The 27374-nt window shown below is 40.9% G+C and overlaps 2 protein-coding genes across 4 annotated transcripts in view; both read left to right on the top strand.

Moving 5' to 3' along the window:
* NUCB2 (nucleobindin 2) overlaps positions 1 to 11311 on the top strand; it is a 59047-nt gene extending 47736 nt beyond the window's left edge. Inside the window, exons 15-17 of one of the 3 annotated variants that reach the window (XR_012333477.1) lie at positions 910 to 943; positions 1393 to 1649; positions 4738 to 11311. The gene's annotated coding sequence lies outside the window, so the exon portion shown is untranslated. Of the gene's footprint in view, positions 1 to 909; positions 944 to 1392 lie in introns of all 3 variants that reach the window. The other 2 variants (XR_012333475.1, XR_012333476.1) reach the window with 2 other exon arrangements.
* A 2713-nt stretch (positions 11312 to 14024) lies between these two features.
* Positions 14025 to 26858, top strand: NCR3LG1 (natural killer cell cytotoxicity receptor 3 ligand 1). The gene is given in 6 exon segments (XM_033862592.2): positions 14025 to 14436; positions 15684 to 16031; positions 20932 to 21258; positions 23744 to 23979; positions 24567 to 24686; positions 26604 to 26858. Coding segments are annotated over 6 exon segments (1188 nt in total). The 5' UTR covers positions 14025 to 14318; the 3' UTR covers positions 26643 to 26858.
* The last annotated feature ends 516 nt before the right edge of the window (positions 26859 to 27374 follow it).

Below are 27374 nucleotides of genomic sequence, written 5' to 3' on the forward strand. Positions count from 1 at the left end.
CTACCCCTGTAGTACAGGAATGCATGTTTAAAGCTGTTGAGTGAACAAATCCACTGTAATACCTCAAAAATTTACACTGTTTCTTTTAACATTAATAATTTTTAAAACTCTTAGTTCTCATTTTACAAATTTTAAAATAATCATTGCATACTCCTCCAAACACTTCAGATTTTTTTCCTTAAATCATGGATCCCAAAATTAAATAGAGGAATCTAGAAAAGTTCTGCTTATATGTAGCTTAAAAAAACCCACAGAAATCACTCAGGAGACTAATGCTATGTTTCTTTAGAGATAGAAAAGAATTCCTATCTCTGTTGTTTAAATTGTAGCAAATATTTTTAAATGCTCTGGGATATCCTTTTGTTGATGACTCTATCTGTAAGCGTTATTGTGATAAGACAGGGATTCACCTAGGATAAATTTTTTTAGATGGTGGACTAGGGTCAAATCAGAAAGTAATTGGAGACAATAATATTGTACTTTTATGAAATGTGACAAATATCAATACAACAGCAGTCATATTATAATATATTAAATATATCAAAGTAACACATCTTGCACCTTAAATTTACACAGTGGTATATGTCAAATATATTCAAGTAAAAAAATAGTAATTGGAGGAGAACTTAGAGAAATTTTTTAAAATGCTCTTTTGGCATGAGTAGATAACGGACGGATATTAATGTAGACATACCTCACAGTTTCCAGCAAATTATTAATTTATATTATTAAAAAAAGAATTGTTGGCCTAAGATTATTTATGGGCATAAGGAATCCCAGTTCTTATGAGTATTGGGCATTTATGAGTAAAGATTGTTTCTTAAAGAGTTGCTAATAGTATTTTTTCCAGCTCTGTTAGAAAGTATTCATCCTGTGTTTGATTTATCCCATTCTTCTTCATATTCTTAGATATTAAGAAGTCTTTGGTCTAGTTGACTTAGTGGTATGTATAAGTAATTTGGAACTTTGTTTCTCATATTAATTTTCATGAAGCATGTACATTTTATAGTATACTTAGATATATATAATTAAAGTTATATTTTAAAAGACAGTGGTCCTCTAGAATATTTGATGCTCACTAAAGGAAACTGCAATTTAGAAGCAGTGGTAAAAAATCCTTTGAGATATGGCTCTACTTTTTTTTTTTTTAACCAAGATTTGTTTACAATGGCATTTTTTTCATGCTAATTGAACAGATTTGTATTACCATAAGCCTAAATGCAAATCTGTTTTTCCCATGAGGAAAAATATAAAGGAAATTTTAATATTTGTGATAATGCGACTTTTAAGTCTAGCTAATAAAAGAGGGGGTAAGAAATGTATTTCCTTTAGGGAGAAATATTGACAAGTCTAGTTCTGGTTAGTGCCTAAAGTTTAATTTTTGTTTTATAGCTGTGCAATAAATCGAGAAGAAATTGATAAAGAGGCAGAGTTAGATGATGACCTTCATCATTTTCATGCAAGATTTTTGTCGCCTGAAAAAGCTGCTAGAGAAGATCATCTTTACCCTTAACCACTGGTGTCTCAACTTGATACTTGAATAATTCATTTGTTTTTTGTTGGAATTGAGAAACTAAGGTGTATTAGGTAAAATGCAGAGTTCCTATAGGTGATACAATGGAAGACTCTAATTACAGCTTGTTTTCAAGGTATGAGATTTGAAGGAAATTGGATCTTTTCCTTGCTTTTTGTTTTTTTTAACACAATATCATTAGCAGGATTTCAGTCTTTCCCTACCCATGTTTTAATTAGATAATTAATCAATTAATTAATTAAAATCCAACAATTTAGATCTAATAGGTGACTTTTTTCAGTTTTTAAAATTTCATATTGAACTATAGTTAATTAACAATATTATGTTAGTGTACAGTAAAGTGATTCATATATATTTATATGTGTATATATACTTTTCAGATTCTTTTTCATTATAGATTATAAGATATTGAATATAGTTCCCTGTGCTATACAGTAAATCCTTGCTGTTTATCTATTTTGTACATAGTGTTGTATCTTTTAATCCCATATTCCTAGTTTATCCCTCTATCCCCCTTTTCCCTTTGATAACCACGTTTGTTTTCTATGTCTGTGAGTCTGTTTCTGTTTCGTGAATAAATTTATTTGTATTATTTTTTAGATTTCACATATAAGTGATATCATATAATATTTTCTCTGACTTGTTTCACTTAGAATGATAATCTCTAGGTCCATCCATGTTGCTGCAAATGGCAATATTTCATTCTTTTTTTATGACTGAGTAATATTCTATTGTAGTGTGTGTGTGTGTGTGTGTGTGTGTGTGTGTGTGTATACCACATCGTCTTTATCCTTTCATCTGTTAATGGACACCTAGGTTGCTTGGCTATTATAAATAGTGATGCCAAAAATCTTGGCTGTCTGTGCACCAATGCCAGAAAGAAATACGGAGACAGAGTTTTGGAGAAACAAGAAAAAGGGCCTTAATCTTTGCCTGACAAAGGGAAAAACACAGCAGGCTAGTGCCTCCAGAACTGTGCCCCCCCCCCCCTTCCCTGGGGAATAAGGAAAGGTTATATAGCCTGGGGCTTGAAGTCTGGGGTAGGTGATAAGGCTCAAAGTAATTACGGTCTTGCATTTCTTTTCTTCTGCAAATTCATGGCCAAAGCTGGCATCAGGCAGCTCAGCAACCGGGTCTGATGGCCCTGATGGCCCTGAAGTTATCAGCCCATGATGTTCTTTTTGAAATGAAGAGTGCTACAAGGGAGTGTGGGGGAGAAGAAATGCTAGGTGCAAAGGGTAATTCATATGGAATCAAGAGTAATCAGCTTTGTGAAGGACAGGTCTAGCTACAAGTGTTTGTTAGTAGTAACTGCTAAAGAATAACCAAGATTGCTTAACTCTTTCAGGCCTGTTTATGTTGTTTCCCCAGCCTGTTCATTGTTTCCTTATTTTCCTTGTTTATCAGAAAAGAAAAGTCTCATTTCTATTTTGTTTTGTAAATTTATTTATTTATCTTGGCTGCGTTGGGTCTCTGTTGCTGCATGCAGGCTTTCTCTGATTGCGGTGAGTGGGGGCTACTCTTCGTTGCAGTGTGCGGGCTTGTCATTGCAGTGGCTTCTCTTTTTGCAGAGCACAGGCTCTAGGCACGTGGGCTTCAGTAGTTATGGCACACGGTCTCAGTAGTTGTGGCTCGCGGGCTCTAGAGTGCAGACTCAGTAGTTGTGGTGCACGGGCTTAGTTGCTCTGCGGCATGTGGGATCTTCCCAGACCAGGGCTTAAATCCGTGTCCCCCGCATTGGCAGGCAGATCTTTAACCACCAGGGAATTCCCTCATTTCTATTTTTGCTGCAACAAGTTCCCCACTGCTAGTTCATTCCCTCCATATCAATGGAGGAAGGGAGAAGGGCATCATTCTTGTCTGGCTGAGGACAAAGCTTCAGTTTTGCTCCATTTGATAAAACACCAGCTGTCCAGCCCAGGGGCCCATCTATTTCCTACTTCAATAGTGCTATAATTTATTTATTTAATTATTTCATTAAAAAAAAATTTTATTGGAGTATAGTTGACTTACAGTGTTGTGTTAGTTTCAGGTGTACAGCAAAGTGAATCAGTTATATACATATACATATATCCACTCTTTTTTAGATTCTTTTCCCATATAGGCCATTACAGAGTACCGAGTGGAGTTCCCTGTGCTATACAGTAGGTCCTTATTAGTTATCTATTTTATATATAGTGGTGTGTATATGTCAATCCCAATCTCCCAATTTATCCCTCCCCCCATTTACCCCCAATAACCATAGTTTGTTTTCTATATCGGTAAATATTTCTGTTTTGTAGATAAGTTCATTTGTACCCTTTTTTTAGATCCCACATATAAGTGATAATCATATATTTGCCTTTCTCTCTCTGACTTACTTCGCTTAGTATGACAATCTCTAGGTGCATCCATGTTGCTGCATATGGCATTATTTTGTTCTTTTTTATGGCTGAGTAGTTAGTTATGCATTAGTAACCTTGCTTAAAAAAATTCAAGAACTGAGCCAGAACAAGCAGCAGCAGCAAGTGGTGAAGACACCAAATTGAAAAATTTGGATTTATGGTTACCAGCACTACCAAACTGTTTATTGAGATAAAAGCAAAGCAAAACAAAACCAATAAAACCTTTTATTTAATTTCAGAAATTCAGGGATTTTTCCAAATATTGCCTATAGAGTTATGTAGAAAAAAATTTACATTTCACGTTTACAGATATCTACAGTTTTCACAAATTAAGTTTATATTTTAATTGATATTAGTCATGTTCTTAATGATAATGCCATGTACCATCTTGGTTGTCAGTCGGCCCTTGACAGTGTATTTTTACTTATAGGCTCACCCTTCCAGTTGCCTTCCAAGCTCTGCCTGCCTGTTAACAAGTTGTTTTGTTTTGTTTTTTAACAATTTTTTAACTAGTTTTGATTATAATTTGTTTACAACATATTGTAAGCAATAGATATGAATTTTGCTGTGCAAATTTTCTTACCTGTTTTTTTTGGCCATGCCACACAGCTTGTGGGATCCTAGTTCCCCCACCAGGGATCAAATCCAGGCCCATGGCAGTGAAAGCACCGAGTCCTAACCACTGGACTGCCAGGGAATTCCTGCTCCTTTTTTTTTTTCTCCTTTTGTTTTATCCTTAGTAATAAGTATGTTTCCTAAGACTGTCCAGGATTATGAATATATATCTTGCAGTTAAAGTGTTAAAATATTTCATTTTAGGGCTTACCTAGTGGCGCAGTAGTTGAGAGTCCGCCTGCTGATGCAGGGGACACAGGTTCGTGCCCCGGTCCGGGAGGATCCCACATGCCGCGGAGCGGCTGGGCCCGTGGGCCGTGGCCGCTGGGCCTGCGCGTCCGGAGCCTGTGCTCTGCAACGGGAGAGGCCATAACAGTGACAGGCCCGCGTACCGCAAAAAAAAAAAAAAAAATTTCATTTTACAATTCTTATAATTTTGCTACTCCATGAAATTTTTTAATGAATAATGATTTTAAAGTTATAACTTGTCTGAGTGTTTTAAAAATAAGGGAGGAAAAACTAAAATTCCATCTACTAGCTCTCTTTGCCATCTCCCATGAATCATTGTATTAAAATGTTATTTTTTAATTTTAGTCCATTTAACATCTCCTTTTTAGTGATATGAAAATATGTGTCATTTAATTAAATCCTCACCCTCACTTTAGATTCCCTGTGTATGGAGTAAGTAACACATGTACGGCTTATGCCATTCTATATTCGTTTTGTACCATGTGACTTTACCTATTTTGCTGTCCACTATTACTCTTCACTTGTCAAAGTGATTTGAGTTTGCTTTACTTTTGAACTTTATCCTTTCTTTTCTTGGTGTTGCTACTTCATAAATATGTCCTTATTAGAGTAGTGATGTATTATAGATTATTTCTTTTTTGAGACGTATTTGCCATGCCCCTTAATGTTTTAAACATTTTTATGGTAGTATTGAAGCATTTTCCTCAAACGCAACAATTTAAAACTCCTATATCTTTGTGTAGTGATTCCTTCTTGTTCTATAGCATTGAGTAATGTGTATTAGAATTTGTATTTTAACTTTTTCCTGACCAAATCTCAGTTCTAATCCTGTATTCATTTCTTGTTTCCTTTGATGTGTATGTGTTTTCACTCTCTGATATTTCTAGTATGTTTCATTGAGGGTCAAGGTTGATCTTGGGGAAAAGAAAACTATGTCTGCAGAAAAGTCAGGTTTTCTAGAGCTTGTTAGGCAAGAAGGCAGTCCTTGCTAGAGTGGTTTCTGAGCACGGTGGAGAGTGCTTCTAACCCTGAAAAAAGTTTCTGACTCATGAGTAGAGATTTCCTGACTCCTTCCCTTTAACAGAGTGAAACAGCTTACAGAGCAAAAGCGTCCAGATTGTGGTGAATGTCCGTTGTCCAATTCTTTAGCTTTTTTATACCCTCCTTAAATAATAATAGTATTTAAAAATACTTTGTGCATCCCAACAGACATTCTCCATCTAACAGTTGTTAATAAAGGAAAATAAGTATTTTTTGGAACAGAAACACCAGGACATGAATTTGGCAATCTCTGATTAGAAGAGAAGTAGCATATTTTATTGTTTTATCATCACTTTTGCCTGGATGATCTGAGTTTTAGTTAAGTTCCTCTCTAAGTACTCTCCCATTTTTCTACTGTTGTATTGACTTTTCCACTATTGTATTTCTAATGCACCTCCTTAATCATTGGAGAGTTTCGAGGGATGTAGAATGTTGTAGCACCATTGTTAGAGGTCTTAAGGTATCATAGCCACCAGCTTCATGGGGCTTATTATCCAGACTTTCAAATGAATTCTCCTCTTCCCTCACAATCCCAAATAATAATCTTTTCTCTAAGGAAGTCTGTTACTAATTAAGATTTAGAGGTGATTTTATTAAAACAGGATTAATTTCCAAAAGGTTTATATAAAAGATAAAATAGAGGCTAAATCTTTTATTTTAAGGACAACAGTTTGAAGCCAGTTAATGTTCAGAGTGACTGTTTCATTCATTTGGAATGTTTCTGGTGACTTCCAGGTAGTTTGGTCTGCCCCTCTCTATCTAGTTTAAGGACCTAAGAATGGAAGGGCCCTGGAGGCTGAAGTACTGTAGCCAAGGGGGAGGAAGGAGCCCCCATCCTGCTGAAGGTGTTTCTTTCTCTGAAGCAGTTAGTGCAGGATCTATTAGCAAATGAAAGTTCTAAGCCCTTGCAACTTTCAAAGTATCCGTCTGTGTACCAATTTATGTAGCCTCTAATTGAAAGATCATATTTGTGGAAGGAGTATGTGTTTATATGTAAGCTTGTGCTTAAAACAGGTCTGAAGGGAAGACCATTATTTATCCTGTGTTTTTTGAAAAAAATTGTCTTCTGAAATTAAAACATAAAAAACATTTTTTCATTATTGCTTTTCTTTCTCATGAAGGAAACCTGTGTTGCATAATCCATATTTAATCCATATTTATTATGTTTTAAAAACCATTTAATAATGATGGTTTATATATCCTATTTTGTCAGAATTTTTTAATTAATCAATTAATTAATTTTTGGCTACGTTGGGTCTTCGTTGCTGCGTGTGGGTTTTCTCTAGTTGCGGTGAACTGGGGCTACTCTTCGTTGCAGTGCACCGGCTTCTCATTGCAGTGGCTTCTCTTGTTGCGGAGCATGGGCTCCAGGTGCACAGGCTTCAGAAGTTGTGGCACACGGGCTCAGTAGTTGTGGCTCATGGGCTCTAGAGCGCAGGCTCAGTAGCTGTGGCTCATGGGCTTAGTTGCTCTGCGGCATGTGGGATCCTCCTAGACCAGGGCTCGAACCCGCATCCCCTGCATTGGCAGGTGGACTCTTAACCACTGCGCCACCAGGGAAGCCCTAAGGTCAGAATTTTAAATATCTTTTATTTGTTATTACTAATTCTGGGGGATTTTGAAAAGTTTTCAATTTAAATGAGTTAAAAAAGTAAGCGTTTATAAATATGTGGCCAGACATGTTCTGTTGATTTTAAACTTTGGAAAGAAATTTTATTAGTTTTAAGTATCCTCAGTTTAATTCTTTTTGGCTTATTTAGATACTTTGGACTATTTTTAAAACTACAAATAAATAATTGGATTTCAATTTGATAATTAGGAAGACAGAGAGTTTATACGACTTTGTTATTTTTTTTATTTATTTTTTTTTTGCGGTACGCGGGCCTCTCACTGTTGTGGCCTCTCCCGCTGCAGAGCACAGGCTCCGGATGCGCAGGATCAGCGGCCATGGCTCACGGGCCCAGCCGCTCCACGGCATGTGGGATCTTCCCGGACCGGGGCACGAACCCGTGTCCCCTGCATCGGCAGGCGGACTCTCAACCACTGCGCCACCAGGGAAGCCCTATTTTTTTAAATAAATTTATTTTATTTTTATTTTTACTTTTGGCTGCGTTGGGTCTTTGTTGCTGCACGCGGGCTTTCTCTAGTTGTGGTGAGCGGGGGCTACTCTTCATTGCAGTGCATGTTGCAGTGGCTTCTCTTGTTGCGGAGCACAGGCTCTAGACATGCAGGATTCCGTAGTTGTGGCATGTGGGCTCAGTAGTTGTGGCTCGCAGGCTCAGTAGTTGTGGCTCATGGGCTCTAGAGCACAGGCTCAGTAGTTGTGGTGCATGGGCTTAGTTGCTCTGCGGCATGTGGGATCTTCCTGGACCAGGGCTCGAACCCATGTCCCCTGCATTGGCAGACAGATTCTTAACCACTGGGCCACCAGGGAAGCTCAACTTTGTTATATTTGAATTTGTCTTTTGACTATATGTTGTAAGAATTCTTCCAGTGCAGTATTTATTGGAAAATATTATTCTAGTCATCATTTGTATAGGTTTATATTTAATTATATTAAATGTAAAATCAGAAAAATATGTAATATTTGTTGTGATTTTCTGGGGAAAAAGACAAATTTGACAATGTTGAAAGAATGAATTGTTTGAAAAACACTCATGTTGCACATTTTGGCTAGAATATTAAAATTTGTAATTTGTACATATCCTACATTGTTATTTTAATAGTATCACTAGCATATTTATTTTCTACACTAGATATTGAGCAAAAACATTTCTTTTGTGCGTGTGTTTCCGGCTATCATGATAAATGCTTATATGCATGTATGTAAATGTAACATGGCTGAGCCTTTTTCTTTTACCTCAGTTTAAGAAAATGCCAAACAGCACAATAGCCATAACTAAATTATCTATGGTGTGTTTACTTTGGAGGTGAAATAAGTTCGCTAACAAAAATACTTGAGAATAAACATAATGAGGCAACTTTTATACAGGGAAATATATTTCCACTATTCAAAGTGCTTCATATATTCATAGAAACATTAGAAAATGTAACTCTGCCTAAATAATGCCATACTCTTATAATATAATTTAAGATGTTAAATTCAAATGAAGTGATTTATCATTTCTAAAAACAAACAAACAAACAAGAAACACTAACATTGCAGAGTCATAGAGCCTCAGGGTCTTAGAGATCATTTACCTGGAAGGGACCTCTTCTCCAGCATTTCCTAGTAGACTTTTATCCAGCCCTGCTTCCAGTGATAGGACTGAAGTGGAAATCACAGTAGTTACCAGGCTTGTCTCCAATATTGGAATCACCTAAGAGCTTCAAAAAATACTGATTCCTGTGTCCCACCTCCAGAGATTGTGATTTCATTCTTCTGGAGTGCAGTCTGGGCTATGAAATTTTTAAAAGATCTTCGGGTGATTCTAATGTGCAGACAAGTTTGGGAACTGCTGGTAGATCATGTGGAAAACCAATCAACATTAGAGAATCTACGCTGGGGAGGAAACCTGACTGATGTTATGAAGGCTCTGTAAGCATTTAAATGTCACTTCAGTTACATGCACGCACACACACCAGTGTTTGTAATGTGTAGGAAACATTTCCACTTAAATTCAAGAACCTTTTAATAGCAAGATATCACAGTGACAAAGAATCCATGATAATGGGATAGTGGAAAGTACTGGGGGCTGGGTGTTAGGACCCTGGCTCTGTCATTCTCCAACTATATGATTTTTTTTTCCTCCTAGTGTCTGGAGAAAAAACTCTAAAAGTTCTAGACTGTGAGCTTTTACTAACTAAAATTTCCTAACTTTTCCATTTGAAAGCATTTCAGATTTGCAAAAAGTATGCAAAAATAGTACAAAGAATTCCCATAAGCCCTTCATCTAGCTTCCCCAAGTGATAACATCTTACAAAGTTATTAAAATCAGGAAATCAACATTAATACAATTTTACTAACTAATCTGCAAATTTTGCCAATTATCCCACTAATACACTTTTTCTAGGCTAAGAACAAATCCAGGATCTCACATTGCATTTAGTTGTGTGTACATGTGTGTGTTTGCTAACTCTGACAAAAAATTATCAGGCCTATCCAAAAAGGTTGCAACAATTGTACAGGTAATTCTAGTATGCCCTTCCCCTAGATATATCAGTTCTTAGCAGCTTGCCACATTTGCCTTCAAGCTTTCTGTCTGTATAATTCAGTTTTTTTACTGAAGCATTTCAGTAAAAAAGTTTTTTTTTTTACTGAAGTTTCAGACATTGTGATCCCTTACTGTAAATATGTGAGTGAGCATCTCCTAAGAACAAGGACATTCTTTTATAATAACCGTCTTATAAAAATTATCCTCTTATCAAATTCAGGAAATTTAACATTGTTACTATGGGCAAAGGATGTGGTCTGCCATTTCAATAAAGAAAGGATGTTGCTACCCTCAAGCCATCAGCCACCATAGCTGCCCACAAGAGTGCACCCTGAGGAGAGCTCAGGATGGAGATAAACAGGATACTAGTCCTTAGAGAGTTGAAGTGCATATCAAAGGCATGATTTCAGTGAGCCCAGATTCTTGCATCTTCCCTTACATAGAAAAGTGCTAAATTCATTAACCTGAGATGTCTGGTTTTCTTTAATTAACGGTAATCTTTTAATGTTCTGACGACCTGTTTTTGTTGTTTCTGTTTTTTTCACAAAAACTCCTATACAGTATATCCTGGTTCCTCCCTTACCTCTTTGGAACAGCCCCTTGGAGCTATCTGAGAGGCTGTCTCCCGGTCTTCAGTCCTCAGTAAGTCCCCTGAATAAAACACAATTCTCAGGCTTCCCTGGTGGCGCAGTGGTTGAGAGTCCGCCTGCCGATGCAGGGGACAGGGGTTCGTGCCCCGGTCCGGGAGGATCCCACGTGCCGCGGAGCGGCTGGACCCGTGGGCCATGGCAGCTGGGCCTGCGCATCCGGAGCCTGTGCTCCGCGACGGGAGAGGCCACAGCAGTGAGAGGCCTGCGTACCGCAAAAAAAAAAAAAAAAACCACATAATTCTCAACTCTTAGGTTATATGTTTTTTTTCAGTTGACATTCTAATACTATTGATCTATTATAACATCTGGTCCATATTCAGATTTCACCAGTTGTCTGAATACTGTCCTTCATAGTAATTTCTTTTTTTTGTCATCTAGGATTTAATCCAGAATCAAGCTTTGCATTTACTTGTCGTGTCTCTTTTATTTCCCTTAAGCTGAAATAGCTCTTCAGCCTTTCTTTGTCTTTCATGACATTGATATTTTTGAAAAGTACAGGCCAGTTATTGAATGGCCCTCAACTTGCATTTGTCTAGATCAGTGTTTCTCAAAGTATGTTCTGTGACTGGTGCTGGTCTATACACCAGTGTCACCCAACAATGAGGGGTCAACATAGAAACTGAAATTAGTTATGCCTTTGAAAATAATTTTATGTCTGTTTTATAATAAAAATGGGAGCTTATATTTTTATGTCTTGATTTCCTTTTTCTAAGAATTCATTTTTGTTGTATTTTATAAAATATCAGTCCCCAAAGGGTTGGATATTTTCTTTAAAAAGGTCCTTTGTCACAGCTACTTTGAGCAGCACTGGTCTAGATGAGCTTTGTGAAGCTAAGGACTGTGCTTTATTCACCTGAATCCATTATATTCAGACCGTACCTGGCAGAGTTCAGTGAATGGTTGCCTGTGGGATGACTTAAAATGGCCATTCCTGGGCTTCCCTGGTGGCGCAGTGGTTGAGAGTCTGCCTGCCGATGCAGGGGACACGGGTTCGTGCCCCGGTCCGGGAAGATCCCACATGCTGCGGAGCGGCTGGGCCCGTGAGCCATGGCCGCTGAGCCTGCGCGTTCGGAGCCTGTGCTCCGCAACGGGAGAGGCCACAGCAGTAAGAGGCCCGCGTACGGCAAAAAAAAAAAAAAAAAAAAAAAAAGCCATTCCTTTATTAGAGACACTTATGCTGAGTTCAAATCTGCCTCTCCATAAATTCTACATAGGAACCTTCCTTCTGCCTTCAAAAACATGCAACATGTCTATGCATATAGTTATGTGTTAGCTTTTCAGAGATTTAAAAACTGATAATAAGTCTTAAAGCCCAGTCTACTCCAAGCAAAAGTAGCTCCATTTCTTTTTTTTTTTTTTTTTTTGAAGCTCCATTTCTTTTACCATTTGTAGTGATTAGGATTAAGTTTTGCTGAAATAAGAACACCTCAAATAAGAATGGCTTATTGACTTTGTTTCTTATGTTCTGCAAGCTCAGAGGTGTCATTCTAGGGCTGGTAGGGAAGTTTCCCAAATCATCAGGGACCCAGCACCCCTCTATTTTGCTGTCCTATTGTCTCCAATGTGTGACTTTTACACTATGGTCCAAGATGTTTGCTGATGCTCTAGCTATTACATCTGCATTCCTGCCAGCAGATGGAGGAAAGGGTAAAGAGCATATCCCTCCCTTTAAAGACATTTCCCAGAAAGCACACAAAACACTTCCATTTATATTAATTGGGTCAGAACTTGGTCATATGGCCACAGTGAGCTTGTTCTGCAGATAAGGGAGAATGTAAATATTTGTTTAGTTACTGACAGTACCACTAACTCAAAATTCACTGTGCCAATAAGACTACTCTTTATTGGGATTTGATCCACAGCCCACAGGATACTGTAATTCTTACAACAGTCCTGCAGGGAAGATTTTACGACCTGAATTTTAGAGAAGTGGAAATCGAGGCTGTCGGGGGTAGAGGGGGTGAGGTAACTTGCCTTTTGTCCTGCAAAGAGCAGCTGGTGTAGCTGGCATTTGAGTCCAGTTCTGCCTGTGAGTTTCTGTAGGTTACACTCTTTTTAAAGATGTGAGAAAAATAATTAAATAGGATCAATGAGACTACTGGAATGCAAGATGCTGGAGAAAGAGATATGTGCGTTTATAACAACAGCAAATGCCACTTGTGTTCTGAACTTGGCAGTTTAATTGATTTTAAAGGTGGTCTGGAGATCGTAAAACTTGATCACTGAGCATTTTGTTTTGCTTAAGAGGTCACAAGCCACGTTTTGGTTAGTAAGGGGAAATGGGCTGTTTTCAGACATTTGACTGAAGCATCCTGGAAATATAAATGTAGCTTTAGGTTTCAGTAATATAAGATTTTTTTTTAAAGAAATGTAAGTTGGAGCTGGTAGCAGATGTTCCTATTCTATAAGTTTGCTTTACAACAATATGAAAACACGTGACATTCTTTACAGGTTGAAGGGTTTATTTTTTGTACGTCGGCTGAAAAAATACGCGCATCCTAAAAGTTATGGGTTTTTTTTAACATCTTTATTGGAGTATAATTGCTTTACAATGGTGTGTTAGTTTCTTCTGTATCACAAAGTGAATCAGATATACATATATCCCCATATCTCCTCCCTCTTGCGTCTCCCTCCCACCCTCCCTATCCCACCCTTCTAGGTGGTCAGAGAGCACCCAGCTGATCTCCCTGTGCTATGCGGCTGCTTCCTACTAGCTATCTATTTTACATTTGGTAGTATATGTGAGTCAATGCCACTCTCTGAGTTATGTTTTATTCGGCGGGAATTTTTAGGACTTCAAGCCCAGGAGGCAGCATCTCAAGTAACCCTGAGAAAACTGGTCCAAGGAGGCGAGGGGGCGGGTTTTGCAACAAAGGGCAGGTAGTCGGGAACATCAAAAGATTATTGTAATTAAAGAAAACCAGATACCCCAAGTTAAGGAATTAAGCCCATTTCTACGTATGGGAAGATGCAAGAGTCTGGGCTCACTGAAATCATTCCTTTGATATGTACCTCAACTATCTGGGGCCAGTGTCCTGTGTTTTTGTAGGGAGTGGCTGCGGTCTGATGGCTGCTAGATGGCAGGTATTCTTTCCTTCCTGAGTTGCCTCAAGGCTCACCAGCTTACCTTCTGGTGGTGGCTACAATCCCCCGTGACTGTGACAGCCTCTGTTTACTGATATGTTAGGAAATAATCCATTTCTCAGTATCAAAATAAAGAAGGACTTTTCAGAACCGTAAAAAAAAAAAGTAATGTTAGTTTATCATGCTGATGGTAAGAACAATTGCCCCCAATGCGCTCCTGCATAGTGGATCTTCCTTAGAGCAGCGCCCAGGCGATCGGATCCTGGCCTCAGCTTATGAAGCGAACGTAGAGGCTGACGCGAACCCTGTGCCCATGCCGGCCGGCGCGCTCGGAGGCAGGAACTTCCTGCCCACTGCTAGCCGCTCCCACTCCCGGCGCGCGCGCGCAGCCGGTGGAAGTGTGACTGAGAAAGGCGCTGTCAGTAACTTTCCGTCTCTGTGAACGGAGCAACCAAAACGACTTCTCGCAGAGTTGCAGAAGGTGCAAATGCGCCATTAACTAATTCCGCGTAAAGTTCCACTCACCGCGCAAGAGATGTCCCGTCACCCACTCCTTAGGACCTGCCCACTCCTAAGAGGAAGAAAGCAACTAAGAGAAAGTTTGAGGATGCAAGTTCCGGGAGGCTGTGGCCACGGCGCAGAGGGCGGGCGGCCCAACGGGGTGGGGCTCCGTGCTGTGTTCCCGGTTCTGGTGCTGATCCTGAGGCTCACGCTGCTCACCGCAGGTAGGGCAGGAGGGAGAGAAGGAAGGAGGCAGGGAGGGAGGAGGGGTGGCTTTCACTACGCAGTGAGGTCCGAGTCCGGCTGGGGCTAAATATCTTAAAAAGCCCCAACCAACCCTGAACTCTGTATTGTGAAATGCGGATTCATTTACTGATTCAACAGTTGTATACTGACGCCTACTATGTGCAGAGTCGGCACCTGTAGGAGTCTGTGAGCACACGCTCTGATGTTCTGTAAACCTCTGCCTCTCTTGCATCATGCCAGTTGCTGGAACGGAGAGGCGTGAAATAAGAAATTTACTCTGGGACTTCCCTGGTGGTCCAGTGGTTGAGACTCCTCGCTTCCACTGCAGGGGGCACGGGTTCGATCCCTGATTGGGGAACTAAGATCCCGCATGCATGCTGCCAAAACAACAACAACAACAAGTTTATTTCCCACAGTTCTGGAAGCTGGGAAGTCCATGATCAAGGTGCTGACTGATTTGGTTCCTGATGAGGGACCCCTTCCCGGCTTGTAGGTGAACGCTTTTTACTATATCCTCAGGTTTGGAGAGATGTCTCATATTTCTCATGTCTCTTATTTTTTATTTTTATTTATTTATTTTTTGACTGCGTGGCATGTGGGATCTTAATTCCCCGATCAGGGACCAAACCCATGTCCCCTGCAGTGGAAGCACAGAGTCTAAACCACTTGACCGCCAGGAAACTCCCTCTCATGTCTCTTATAAGAGCACTAATCTGATTCATGAGGGCTCACCCTCATGACCTAATTATCTCCCAAAGGCCCCTCCTCCAAATACCATCACACTGGGGATTAGGCCACAACATATGAATTTGGTGGGGACACAAACAGTCCATAACACATCCGCCAAACACATTTGTGGATTAGAAGCAACATTGCTAAGATGGCAATACTTGCCAAATTGATCTACAGATTCAGTTCAATTCCTATTAGAAACTTAGCTGACTTCTTTGTAGAAATTGATAAACTGTTTCTCAAATTCCTCTGAAATTGCAAGGCACCCAGCATAGCCAAAACAATCTTGGGAAAAAAAAAAAAAAAGAACAAAGTTGAAGGAGTTTATGTGGATTAATGAGGGGCCATAAACTAAGGGCCTTTGTATCTGAAGACCCCTCCCCCCGCCCCCACAAAAAGGGAAGTTGTTTCCAATTATATGGCAGTGTTTTAGAGCCCCAGGCCTATGTTTCTTCCAAGGGTCTTCTATAACACAGTTCTCATATTGCCCCAGGTTTTCTGGAAGTGGAGATGGCAGGAAGGACTCAGATGGTTTTCCTGAATGAAAATGCGACTATCTTTTGCAAGATCCCTGGTTTCCCACACCTGGACATCAACAGTATGGGTATCACCTGGTTTCGGAAGGCTCAGTTGTCTGAAATAGAGATCAAAGTGTTTGAATTTTTTGGAGACCACAAAGTGGCATTCCGACCTGGAGCCAACGTGTCTCCATGGAGGCTGAAGAGGGGGGATGCCTCACTGCAACTGCCTGGGGTCCAACTGTGGGAAGCAGGAGAGTACCGATGTGAGTTGGTGGTCACTCCTCAGAAGGCACAGGGGAGAGTCTGGCTGGAGGTTGTAGGTGAGTGCCTGAGGGCAGTGCCCTGTGATTCCCATGGTGATGGGGCTTGGGGTGGAGATGTAGATGGGCCAAGTGGAGCAGAGCATGGGCCTAGGAGTCACATAGACATGGGTTTGAGTCCTGGGCTTCCATGAACTTCTAGACAACTTTGGACAAGTTATTAATCATGCTGAATCTCAATGCCCTTCCCTCTAAACAAATGTAATAATACTTTTCTAAGAGGATTGACTGTAGGGAAGAGGCTATGAAAAATGCAAGGAGGATGCTTAGAATAGTGTTTGGCCCATTTTAAGTTCGCAGTAAAAGATAGTCAAAGTAATTATATAATTTCCTTGGTGTGTGGACAGTTAGTCTTCACTGAAGAGGTACCTCTGAAAGGTAGCTGGGGAAGGAGAGAGATTGCACTCTGGTTCCATGGATCTGAATCCTATTCTATCTAACTTTGTTGCTTCCAAACTGAGTGATTGGGTCAGCCATTTAACATCTTTACACGTGAATTTTCCCATGTGCAAATGAATTTTCCATGTGCAAAATGAGGCAATAAGTCATACCTGCCTCATAGTGTTCTGAGGATTACACAAGATCATGTAGGAAAATGCTCAGCCAGTGCTGTTGTGAGGTAGGTGCTCAGTCAAGATTTATAACAACACTTTTCCCTAAACACGTTTTTGAGCTCCACTTTCTTCTATTATAAATAGGTCAGATACTCTGTGGATGAGCTTGGGGCTGCCATAACAAAACACCACCGACTGGGTGGCTTAAACAACAGAAATTTATTTTCTCACAATTCTGGAGTCTAGATGAGATCAAGGTGGCAGCAGGGTTGGTTTCTTCAGAGGCCTCTCTCCTTGGCTTGTAGGTGCTTGTCTTCTCCCTGTGTCTTCACCCCCTCTTCCCTCTGTATTTGTGTATCCTAATCTCCTCTTCTTATACAGACATCAGTCATATTAGATTAGGATTCAACCTAATGATCTCATTTAACTTACCAACCTCAATGAAAACCCTACCTTCAAATATAGTCACAGTCTGAGGGACTAGGACTAGGGATTAGGACTTCAACATATGAATTTGGGGGGGGCATACAATTCAGCCTGTAACTGAAGGGCAGTGTCTGTGAGCCCTCCATAATTGTACTTAAGACTTTGAATGTTTTGTACATATTAATTTTGGTAATGGGGATGTATATTAGAATTCATTTCCTCTGCAACTGACAGAAAGCCTAAAATAAAAGGGTTTTTTTTCCCAAAAATTAGATACACTTTATTTTTTAGAAGAGTTTTAGATTTACAGAGAAATTGGAAAGTTAGTACCGAGTTCCCATATTACTCTTGCCTCCACACCCCACTTGCCCCATTAGTATCGTCTTGTATTTATGGTATATTTGTTATAATTGATGAATTGATTATTCATTAATAATGTTCTTTTTGGGTTAGTATTAGTTCTCTTTGGGTTAGTTCTCTTTGGGTTAGTATTAGTATGGTATATCTTTCTCAATCCTTTTACTTTTACTCTATTTGGGTCCTCATATTTAAAGTGGGTTTCTTGTAGAAAGCACATGTTTGAGTCTTTTTTTTATCCACTATGACAGTCTCTGTCTTTTAGTTGATGTAGTTAGACCATTCATTTAAAGTGATTGCGTATATAGTTGGACTGATATGTATTGTGTTTGTATCTGTTTTCTATTTGGTGCCCTTTGTTTTTTAAATTTTTTTAATTTAACTTTCCGCCTCTTTTTATGCCTTCTCTGTTTTGTTTTTTTTTTGTTCTTTTGCAGTACGCGGGCCTCTTACTGTTGTGGCCTCTCCCGTTGCAGAGCACAGGCTCTGGACGCGCAGGCTCAGCGGCCATGGCTCACAGGCCTAGCTGCTCCGCGGCATGTGGGATCTTCCTGGACCAGGGCATGAACCCGTGTCGCGTGCATCAGCAGGCAGACTCTCAACCACTGCACCACCAGGGAAGCCCCCCTTCTCTGGTTTTAATTGAATATTTTATATGATACCATTTTCTCTCTTTTCTCTGTATATCAATTATACTTATTTAAAATTTATTTTAATCGTTGTCCTAGAGTTTGCAGTGTACATTTACAACTAATTTAAGTCTGCTTTCAAATAACACTGTATTGCTCCATGGGTAGTACAGGTCCTTAATAACAGAGTATTTCCAGTTCTTCTCTCCCATCTCTTATAACATTACTGTCATTCATTTAACTTTTTCATATGCTATAACCACCCAGTACATTGTTGCTATTATTATTTTGAATGAACACAATGATCTGTTAGATCAGTTAAGCATAAGAAAAATAAATGTTTTATTTTGCCTTCATTTATTCCTTCTCTGACACTCTTCCTTTCTTTTTGTAGATTCTAGTTTCTGACCTATATCATTCTCCATCTCTCTGAAGAACTTCTTTTAACATGTAGCAAAGCAGGTCCACTGGTGACAGATTTCCTCAGTTTTTGTCTGAGAAAGTATACTTCATTTTTGAAGGGTAATTCTTCTGGATATAGGAGTCTAGATTGGTGGGGTTTTCTTTCTTCGAATACTTTAAATATTTCACTCCACTCTCTTCTTTCTTGCATTTAAGAAGTCCCATGTCATCCTTATCATTGTTCCTCTATAGGTAAGTTATTTTTTTCCTCTGGCTTCTTTCAAGATTTTCTCTTTGTTTTTTTGCATTTTGAATATGGTATACCTAGGTATAAATTTTTTTTTTTCTTTTTTTGGTATTTTTCTGCTTGGTGTTGTCTGAGCTTCCTGGATCTGTGCTTTGGTGTCTGTCATTAATTTTGGAAAATTCTCAGCCATTATTTTTCAAAATGTTTCTTCTGCTCCTTTCTCTTTTCTTCTTCTGGTATTCCTATTACATATGTTACCTTTTGCTGTCATCTCACAGTTCTTGGATATTCTGTTCCCTTCTGGTTTTTTTCCCCATTCTTTTTTCTCTTTGCATTTCAGTTTGGGAAGTTTCTATTGACATTTTTAAGCTAGCTAATTCTTTCCTTGGCACTGTGAAGTTTACTGATGAGCCCATCAGAGGCATTCTTCATTTCTTTTATAATGTTTTTGATTTCTAGCATTTCCTTTTGATTCTTTCTTAAAGTTTCCATCTGTCTATTTACATTATCCATTTGTTCTTGCATATTGTCTGCTTTTTCCATTAGTGCTCTTAACATTTTAATCATTATTTAGAATTCTCTATCTGATAATTCTAAAATCTGTGTCATACGAGAGTCTTGTTCTGAGGCTTGCTTTGTCTTTTCATACTTTTCAGCATGCCTTGTAATTTTTTGTTGAAAACCAGATATTATGTATCAGGTAGTAAGAACTGAGGTGAATAGGCTTTTGGTGTGAGAGTCTATGTTGCTTTGGCTAGGCGTTAGGCTGTGTTTAGTGTTAATGCTGTACCTGTAGGTGCCAGAGTTTTCCCCCTTCCTTGTTTTGTTTGAATTTCCCTATGAACACCTTAAACAGAGCCTGTGTTTAACAGCTCTCTCAGTTGTAATCTGTTACCATTCTGGAACTCTGTTGATGTAGTGGTAAGGTGTTGTGGAGGAGAAGCAGTCTATACTCGTATGGTTAAATCTCATTCTTTTGAGTTGCCTGAGCCCCTAGGCTGTCTCACCTTCAGAAGTGTTTCTAGGTGAGGCGGGAAGGCTAGAGGGGGCTGGAGTTGGCTAATCATCACTATCCCAGGTCAGGCAAGACTCTGGCAAAGTCTTTTCCCTTGAGAGCATCCTTTATTATGGAGAATGCACTGGGTCTATTTTTAAATAGTTAACTTTTCCTCTCCCCATTGCTCAAAATAGGAGGGAATTTTTCTTGGATCTTCACAGTGAGAGCGTGGTGGGATTCTGGGAGGTAAAACTCATGAAAGTGTTGTGACCCCCCCTAAGACTGGGCCTTTAGGAGTTTTTGATTCTCAATCTAGTCCACACTTATACTTTAGCAATTTGTCAGAGTTACTGCTTAAGTGTGTCGACCAGTTTATTACTCCAGTACCTTCTGCTTAAGGTTTTATGATCTCGGCTGTGATTCTCTCAATCTGCCTGTCTTTTTTCAGGGTGGTGGTTTGCCCTGTCACCTCAATTCTCTGAAGGATCTAAGAAAAGCTGTGGATTTACAGTTTGTTCAGCTCAGCTTTTTTTTCCTGTTATGAGGATAGAAGTGATGACTTTAGGTCTTTACATGTCAGAGGGAAGCGAGAAGTCAATAGTGCTTTTAAGAAGGTAGTTTATTTTCCTTTCACAAAACTGTAGCTAACCCAGGGCATGTGTGGCAGTTCTGTGATCATCTAGGACCCAGGATCCTTTTATGTCATCACTTTGCCATCCTCAACCTGCATTTCCACCTTGTGCTTGGAAATGTCTTCTCCATCTCCAGCCATGACATGGTATTGCAGCCATTCTGCAAGAAGGAAGAAGTGGAGGGGGAGAGACACTGTTCTTTTCTTTAAGATACCCTTGTTATTTCAGGAGACTTCTTAGAAGTTGCTCTCACTACTTCTGAATACATCCAAACTTCCAGACCCTTAGTTCACATGCCTACACCCAGCTGCAGAGAAAGGTGGGAGAAGTAGCTTTAACTTGGAGGTGTCTTTGAAGAATAGAGATTCGCAGCAAGTAGCAGTCTCTGCCACAACACTGTTCCAAGGCTTTCCTCAGATTCTCAACCATGTCTATGACACAGAGGGGCTTAAGAAACTCTGCTTTATAAAATTGCTGTGGTCACAGCATATCGGCACCCTGCCAGCACTGGAACCAGCATACCCAGATCATTTAGCCTAGGCAGAATACCATTCAGTTGACTCACCTTTCCTGAAGGCTTGCCATGGGTCTGACATTGGGCTAATAATAAGCAAGTCCCTACCCACCCTCAAGGCATGATTTCTCTCCCCTGGCAGCTCACCCAGTCAGTAGCTTGTTTCTGGAGCGAGCTGTGGTGAAAGATAATGAAGACAGACATATTTTGTGTAAGTCAAGTGGATTCTACCCAGAGTATATTAACATAACATGGAAAAGGTGGACCCAGAAGGATCCCCAGTTCCAGGAGATTTCTGAGGACATTATCACTGGCCCCACCATGAAGAATGAGGATGGTACATTTAATATCACCAGCGACTTGAGGCTGAAGCCCTCTCTGGAAGACAATGTGACCATCTACCAGTGTGTGGTATGGCATGTATCCTCACTCATGTGCCAGAGTTTCAACTTCACCCCGATTCTGATAGGTAAGCAGCCCCCTAGACATTTCCCCAACTCTTCCTCTTGAGGGGAATATAATATCATCTTTGGTTCCCACACAGTCTAGGGGAATATGGGGGCCAATAGGGAAGGAGAGAAAGCTTGGTCTGGTTTAGCTCAGCCCCAGAGTCAGCAGTCCAGATTAGGTCCTTAAGCTGGGACAGATGGTCTAATAGGTAGAGAGTGGTGATGACCTGGCTTCCAGGGTCATGGCTCTGGTCCTGCTGGTCCAATGCATCTGCCTAGAGGTGAGGGAGGTAAGGAAGGCAGAGGCTAACCAGTGGCCCTGGGAAATGTGGTCAGGGTGTGCCAGGTGGGGCTTGGGATGGCCCTGAAGGGAGAGAGAAATTGTTCCTGGAAGTAAGGACTAGGGATTGTGTGGGTGGGTGGTGTGTGCAGGGATGTGTTTAGGATACATGTGGGGCATGGGGAATATGAAATTGAAATATGCTTTGTGTGTATGTTATAAGGCATTTGTCTGGGTGATATGTGTATGTCTTAGTCCGTATGGGCTGCTATTGGGTTGGCCAAAAGGTTCATTCGTTTTTTTCCATAAGATGGCTCTACTAGCACTTAGTTGTCTTTAACGTCATTCAAAACAATTTTGTTAGATTGTACGTGACAGCTGTCATATCAGTGTGCATTTAAAAAAAGACATCAAAATTGGTGAAGTTTTGTGTAGCCATTTTAATATTGAAGATGGAAGAAAAAAAGCAACATTTTTGGCATATTATGCTTTATTATTTCAAGAAAAGTAAAAACACAACCGAAATGCAAAAAAGACTTGTGCAGTGTATGGAGAAGGTTGCTGTGACTGATCAAACGTGTCGAAAGTGGTTTGCGAAGTTTCGTGCTGGAGATTTCTTGCTGGACGATGCTCCACGGTCAGGTAGACCAGTTGAAGTTGATAGCGATCAAATCAAGACATTAATTGAGAACAATCAACATTATACCACGCAGGAGATAGCCAACATACTCAAAATATCCAAACCAAGCGTTGAAAATCATTTGCACCAGCTTGGTTATGTTCATCCCTTTGATGTTTGGGTTGCACATAAGTTAAGCAAAAAAAACCTTCTTGACCGTATTTCTGCATGCGATTCTCTACTTAAACATAACAAAAATGTTCTGTTTTTAAAACAAATTGTGACGGGCGATGAAAACTGGATACTGTACAATAACGTGAAACGGAAGAGATCGTAGGCAAGCGAATTGAACCACCACCAGCCACACGAAATGCCAGTCTTCATCCAAAGAAGGTGATGTGTATATGGTGGGATTGGAAGGGAGTCCTCTATTATGAGCTCCTTCCGGAAAACCAAACGATTAATTCCAACAAGTACTGCTCCCAATTAGACCAACTGAAAGCAGTACTTGACGAAAAGCATCCAGGATTAGTCAACAGAAAACACATAATCTTCCATCAGGAAGATTACATCCATTACATCCATTACATCCATTACTTCCATTACATCCATAATGTAACACCACGTGTTTCTTTGATGACCTGGCAAAAACTGTTACAGCTTGGCTGGGAAGTTCTGATTCATCTGCCGTATTCACCAGACATTGCACCTTTGGATTTCCATTTATTTAGGTCTTTACAAAATTCTCTTAATGGAAAAAAAATTCAATTCCCTGGAAGACTATAAAAGGCACCTGCAACAGTTCTTTGCTCAAAAAGATTAAAAGTTTTGGGAAGGTGGAATTATGAAGTTGCCTGAAAAACAGAAGACAGTGGAACAAAAGGGTGAATACGTTGTTCAATAAGTTCTTGGTGAAAATGAAAAATGTGTCTTTTATTTTTACTTAAAAATCGAAGGCACGTTTTGGCCAACCCAATACAACAAATTGCCACAGACTGGGTCACTTATAAAGAACAGAACTTTATTTTTCACAGTGCTGGAGGCTGGAATTCTGAGATTAGTGCGCCACTATGGCTGAGAGCCCTTTTCCAGGTTTCAGACCTCTCATGGTGTCCTCACATGGTGGAAGGGGTGAGGGATCTCTCGAGGGCCTCCTTTATAAGGCACTAATCTGACTCATGAGGGCTCCACCCTCATGACCTAAAGCTCCCCAAAGCCCCACCTCCTAATACCATCGTATTGGGCATTAGGATTTCAACATAAGAATTTTGAGGGGAGATAGACATTCAGTCTACAGCAGTATACAAGTGATACAGGGTAGTGTAGTAGTATGGAAGCTTTGGACGTGTGCATGGTATGTGTATATTGTATGTGGTGTTTGATATTGCGGTGTTTTTCTGGCAAGTGCTAAGCAGGCTGTTCGATGTGTGAAGGTGTTAAGTGATAGGATGGAGGATGCAAAGACGTGTGGCAGAAGGTTGGTGGTTCTATCTCTGACAGGGAAGATGATACACAGCCACACAGATCCTAGAAGCAGTCGTGTGGTCTTCTTTGGCCCCTGCCAGTAGGTTTCCTCTTAATGTTCTCCTCTTCTTTCTCTCTGCAGAATCTGAGAAGAAAACTGACTCGTGGATTGTTTGGTTGTGTATTGGATTAATCTCTGCTGGACTGATCGTATTAATTTTTTTTTTTATGTTTTTTTCTTTGGAAAAGATAAGAGACTGCAAAGCAAAGTTTAGACTTATGTTTTGGAGTAGACTCTGGGAATTCAGAATTCATGGCCAATGCATGGTGTTGGGGAGTTCTCAGTGTTGATGCTGGGATATTCTAAGTGTGTTTATGGTGTGTAGCTTTTTCTGATGTGTTGGGGAGGAACTGTCTCATTTGGTCTCCATGTGGTGGCCTGGGACTCTGAGGAGATGCATTGTAAAGCCCCTCTGCCTTCTCATAATAAAGTCTCACTGTAAATCGAACCTGACCTCATTGTTCACACCAGTCCTGTGAATGATGTGGGCTGCACTAGTGTTCTCACATATAGAATCCACAGCTCAGAGAGGGGAATTCCTTCCCCCGGTTGCTCATATTTTGTTAATAGCTCAATGAGATAACTTACCACCCAGATTTTACTGGTTTAACCAAGAACTTCTAACCCTAGTGAGGGTGTTTCCAAACTAAAACATGTTTCCAAACATGTTTATCCCTCTGGCCCACATAGCAAATAAAATAACTCAGGCTGTTGTTAAGACCAGTGTAAATGTGTTGGTTAAATGGTTCTAGGTAATAAAATTGCCTCCAGTTATTTATGAGCCTGCCAAGGCAGAATCTGTGCAATAGCTAATATATCTCATTATAAATGCTTTAGGAAAAGCAGAAAAATCGATTAATCAAGAAAAAGGCTGTTTGTCTAAAGCTGACCCACTGATTCATAGAGCCTGCTGGAGGGTGAGAGACATGGGAATCAGAGCCTGCTAGAGGATGAGAGACCCTGGAAGCTGGAGCTAGTTGCTCTAGTGGAGGCCAGTCTGGATCAGATGACAGCCACCGGACATGTAAGCAAATCTAGCTGAGATCATCAGCATCAACAGAACCAACTCTCAAATGCATGAGAAATACTTATTTTTTCTTTTTCTTTTTCTTTTTCTTTTTGGTGGATGGGCTGTGTCACAGCATGTGGGATCTTAATATTCCCGGCCAGGGATCGAACCCGTGTCCCCTACAGTGGAAGCATGGAGTCTTAACCACTGGAGTGCCAGGGAAGACGCTTTGTTTTTCTTGCTTTCTTTTTTTGAGAAATACTTATTTTTTCAAAGCCACTGTGTTTTAGGGTGGTTTGTTACATAGCAAAAGCTAACTGATACAGCTCCCCAGGAAGTTGAATTTTGACCCAAAAGTGTGGTTGCCGTGGAGATGTGCTGCTGAGAGCCCCTCCAAGACAGAGCCTGCTATGAAGAGTGTACTTAGCCACCATGTTCCAGCTATGGTATCTCAGGGATCTGCTGTAGCTTTTGAGCTTATGCCATGCTCTCCTGGCCAGCCAATGGCCGATCAAGGCAGGAATCTTTGGAGCTCCCTGTTGGGATGGCTGAGATTTTCTTGGAGTTGCACTGTCATCTGACGCTCTTGCTAGCCAATCGTCCTTTCTTCCTCCCTTCACAGGTATAAGACCTATGTCAAAGTTTCAGTCAGAACTGTAGTTATTTACTTCTGTCTGGTTTACGCTGGAGTATCTTCCCTTCCCCAATAATAATGGCATTATAGGGAAAACTGCAGTTGATCAAGTGAAGAGTACACAGAGGCAGGGCTGCGTAATAAATTGTGTAGTGTATCACTGCTTTACTCATTGGCATCAGTGCCTGGAAGGACCTAAGTATGGGGGACAGAGAGAAGTTCACACTCCTGTACCCAAGTTGGCCAGTCTAGGTGGCCTGCCTTCACATCACTCCAGAGTTGGGCCAGCCCAGAGTGGAAATAGAGTAGGGTGTAGGTAGATGGAGATGTACAATGCCCCAGTCAGGTGGTCCTGGCACAGAGGATGCCAGTAATCTAGATTCTAATGCAACAAACCCACTCTCTGGAACTCAGTTCTGACCTTAATCCCATTGTTCGGCCTTTCCGCAATTCCTTTCAAGTTGGAACAGATCTGTTGTTCTTCAGGCCTGCCCCAGTCTAGGGTCAGCAGCATTCATGTCTTCTTCCCCCAAGTCTTCTGCATGTCTTGGTACAATAGGGTGTCTGACACTGGACCTGGGGAGACCTCAAAGGTGAGCCCAGAGATGTGTGGGGAGCCAGGGCTACTCCCTGCAGCAAGCTCCCTAGGAAAGTTCTCCCTAAAAGAAGATGTTGGAGAGGAACTCAAGAGCAGGACAGAGCTGGGAGGATGCTACCTGAGGAGAATGGGTTCTATAGAAGCTGGGTGAGTCCTCCCCAGCAGAAAGGCTGGAGGTCCACCTTAGTGGGCCACATGTGGGCCATGCAGTGACTGGCTGCATATGCCAAATCCAGAGGCATTAGGCCTGAGCAGGTTTCCAGTATGGGTAGGGGGCTAGTTTTCCCAGACTGGCAATTCAGTTTCACTACTGGAAGAGGGTGGCTTGGCTTCCCTCCTCTCTTGAACTCAGGACTGAGGCCCAGGACACATGTCACAACACCTGGTGTGAGTTGGGGACAGACAGGAGTGGCAGATGTGCCCCATTAGTCTGCATTGCCACCTGGCTGGCTGTGGGAAAGGTAGCCTGGAAGGTAGGGACCCCAGTCCATTTGCAAGAAGGCGGAAGATGGAGGGTTCATCATACACATGGGTGGGAGAAAGTGTTGGTGAGGTCCTGTAATAGGGAAGAAACTTTGTATTCTATTACAAGTTAATCACTAAAGGGATGTTGCCTATAAGCTTAAATTATACATAATGGCCCGTCCCTGGGAACCCTGCCTCCCACTAATGAGTATTAAGCTAAAATACCTTTGTTTAGCTTAAAGGAAACATCCTGACCAGGCCCACCTGTGAATGACTGCAGGAAGGAAGAAATTAACACATACCCTCTGGAAGCTGACAGGAACCAGGACATGTTTGACTTTACCCCCTCCCCTTTTAGTATAAAAGAAGCCTGAATTTCTAACTCAGGCAAGATGGTTCTTAGGGGCACGAGCCACCACCTTCTCCGTCTGCTGGCTTTATGAATAGAGTCGCTGTTCTTTGCCCCAACAACTCGTCTCTTGATTTATTGGCCTGGCATGTGGCGAGCAGTACAAGCTTGGACTCAGTTAACAGTCCCTCTGGCTCCCTTGGTGTTTTGGACGTGATCTAGGCTGTCACTTATCATAGCTGAGTCTGTATCAGTCTCAAATCTGGGACCTTCCTGAGTTGCGCTTTCCCTTCCTGTTCTTGGTCTAGAGACATGACGCTTGAGATCAAGGTGGCACCCCTAGAGGAAGGTGGCGCTCAGGAGATTGGGACTGTGCAGCAGGGGAAGGGAGCAGGGCTGTGGTTTGAGACAGACTCGGGTTCAAATCTTGGGCCTGCCACTTACTAGCTGTGAGATGTTAGCAAGTTAACAGCAAGTCTGATCCCGACTCCTCATCTGCAAACCCAGAGAACAGTGCCTCTGTCAGCACTGGACCACAGTGACCTGAGATACATCCTTGGGATCTGGAGAGCCATTTCTGCACACAGGGTGTGGACATGCTTGGACTGCTACATCTGCTCTCACGTGACACCCAGTGCTGTCCTCGAGGCGGAATAT

Source organism: Tursiops truncatus, chromosome 8 (assembly GCF_011762595.2).
Source record: "Tursiops truncatus isolate mTurTru1 chromosome 8, mTurTru1.mat.Y, whole genome shotgun sequence".
Taxonomy (NCBI): Eukaryota; Metazoa; Chordata; class Mammalia; order Artiodactyla; family Delphinidae; genus Tursiops; species Tursiops truncatus.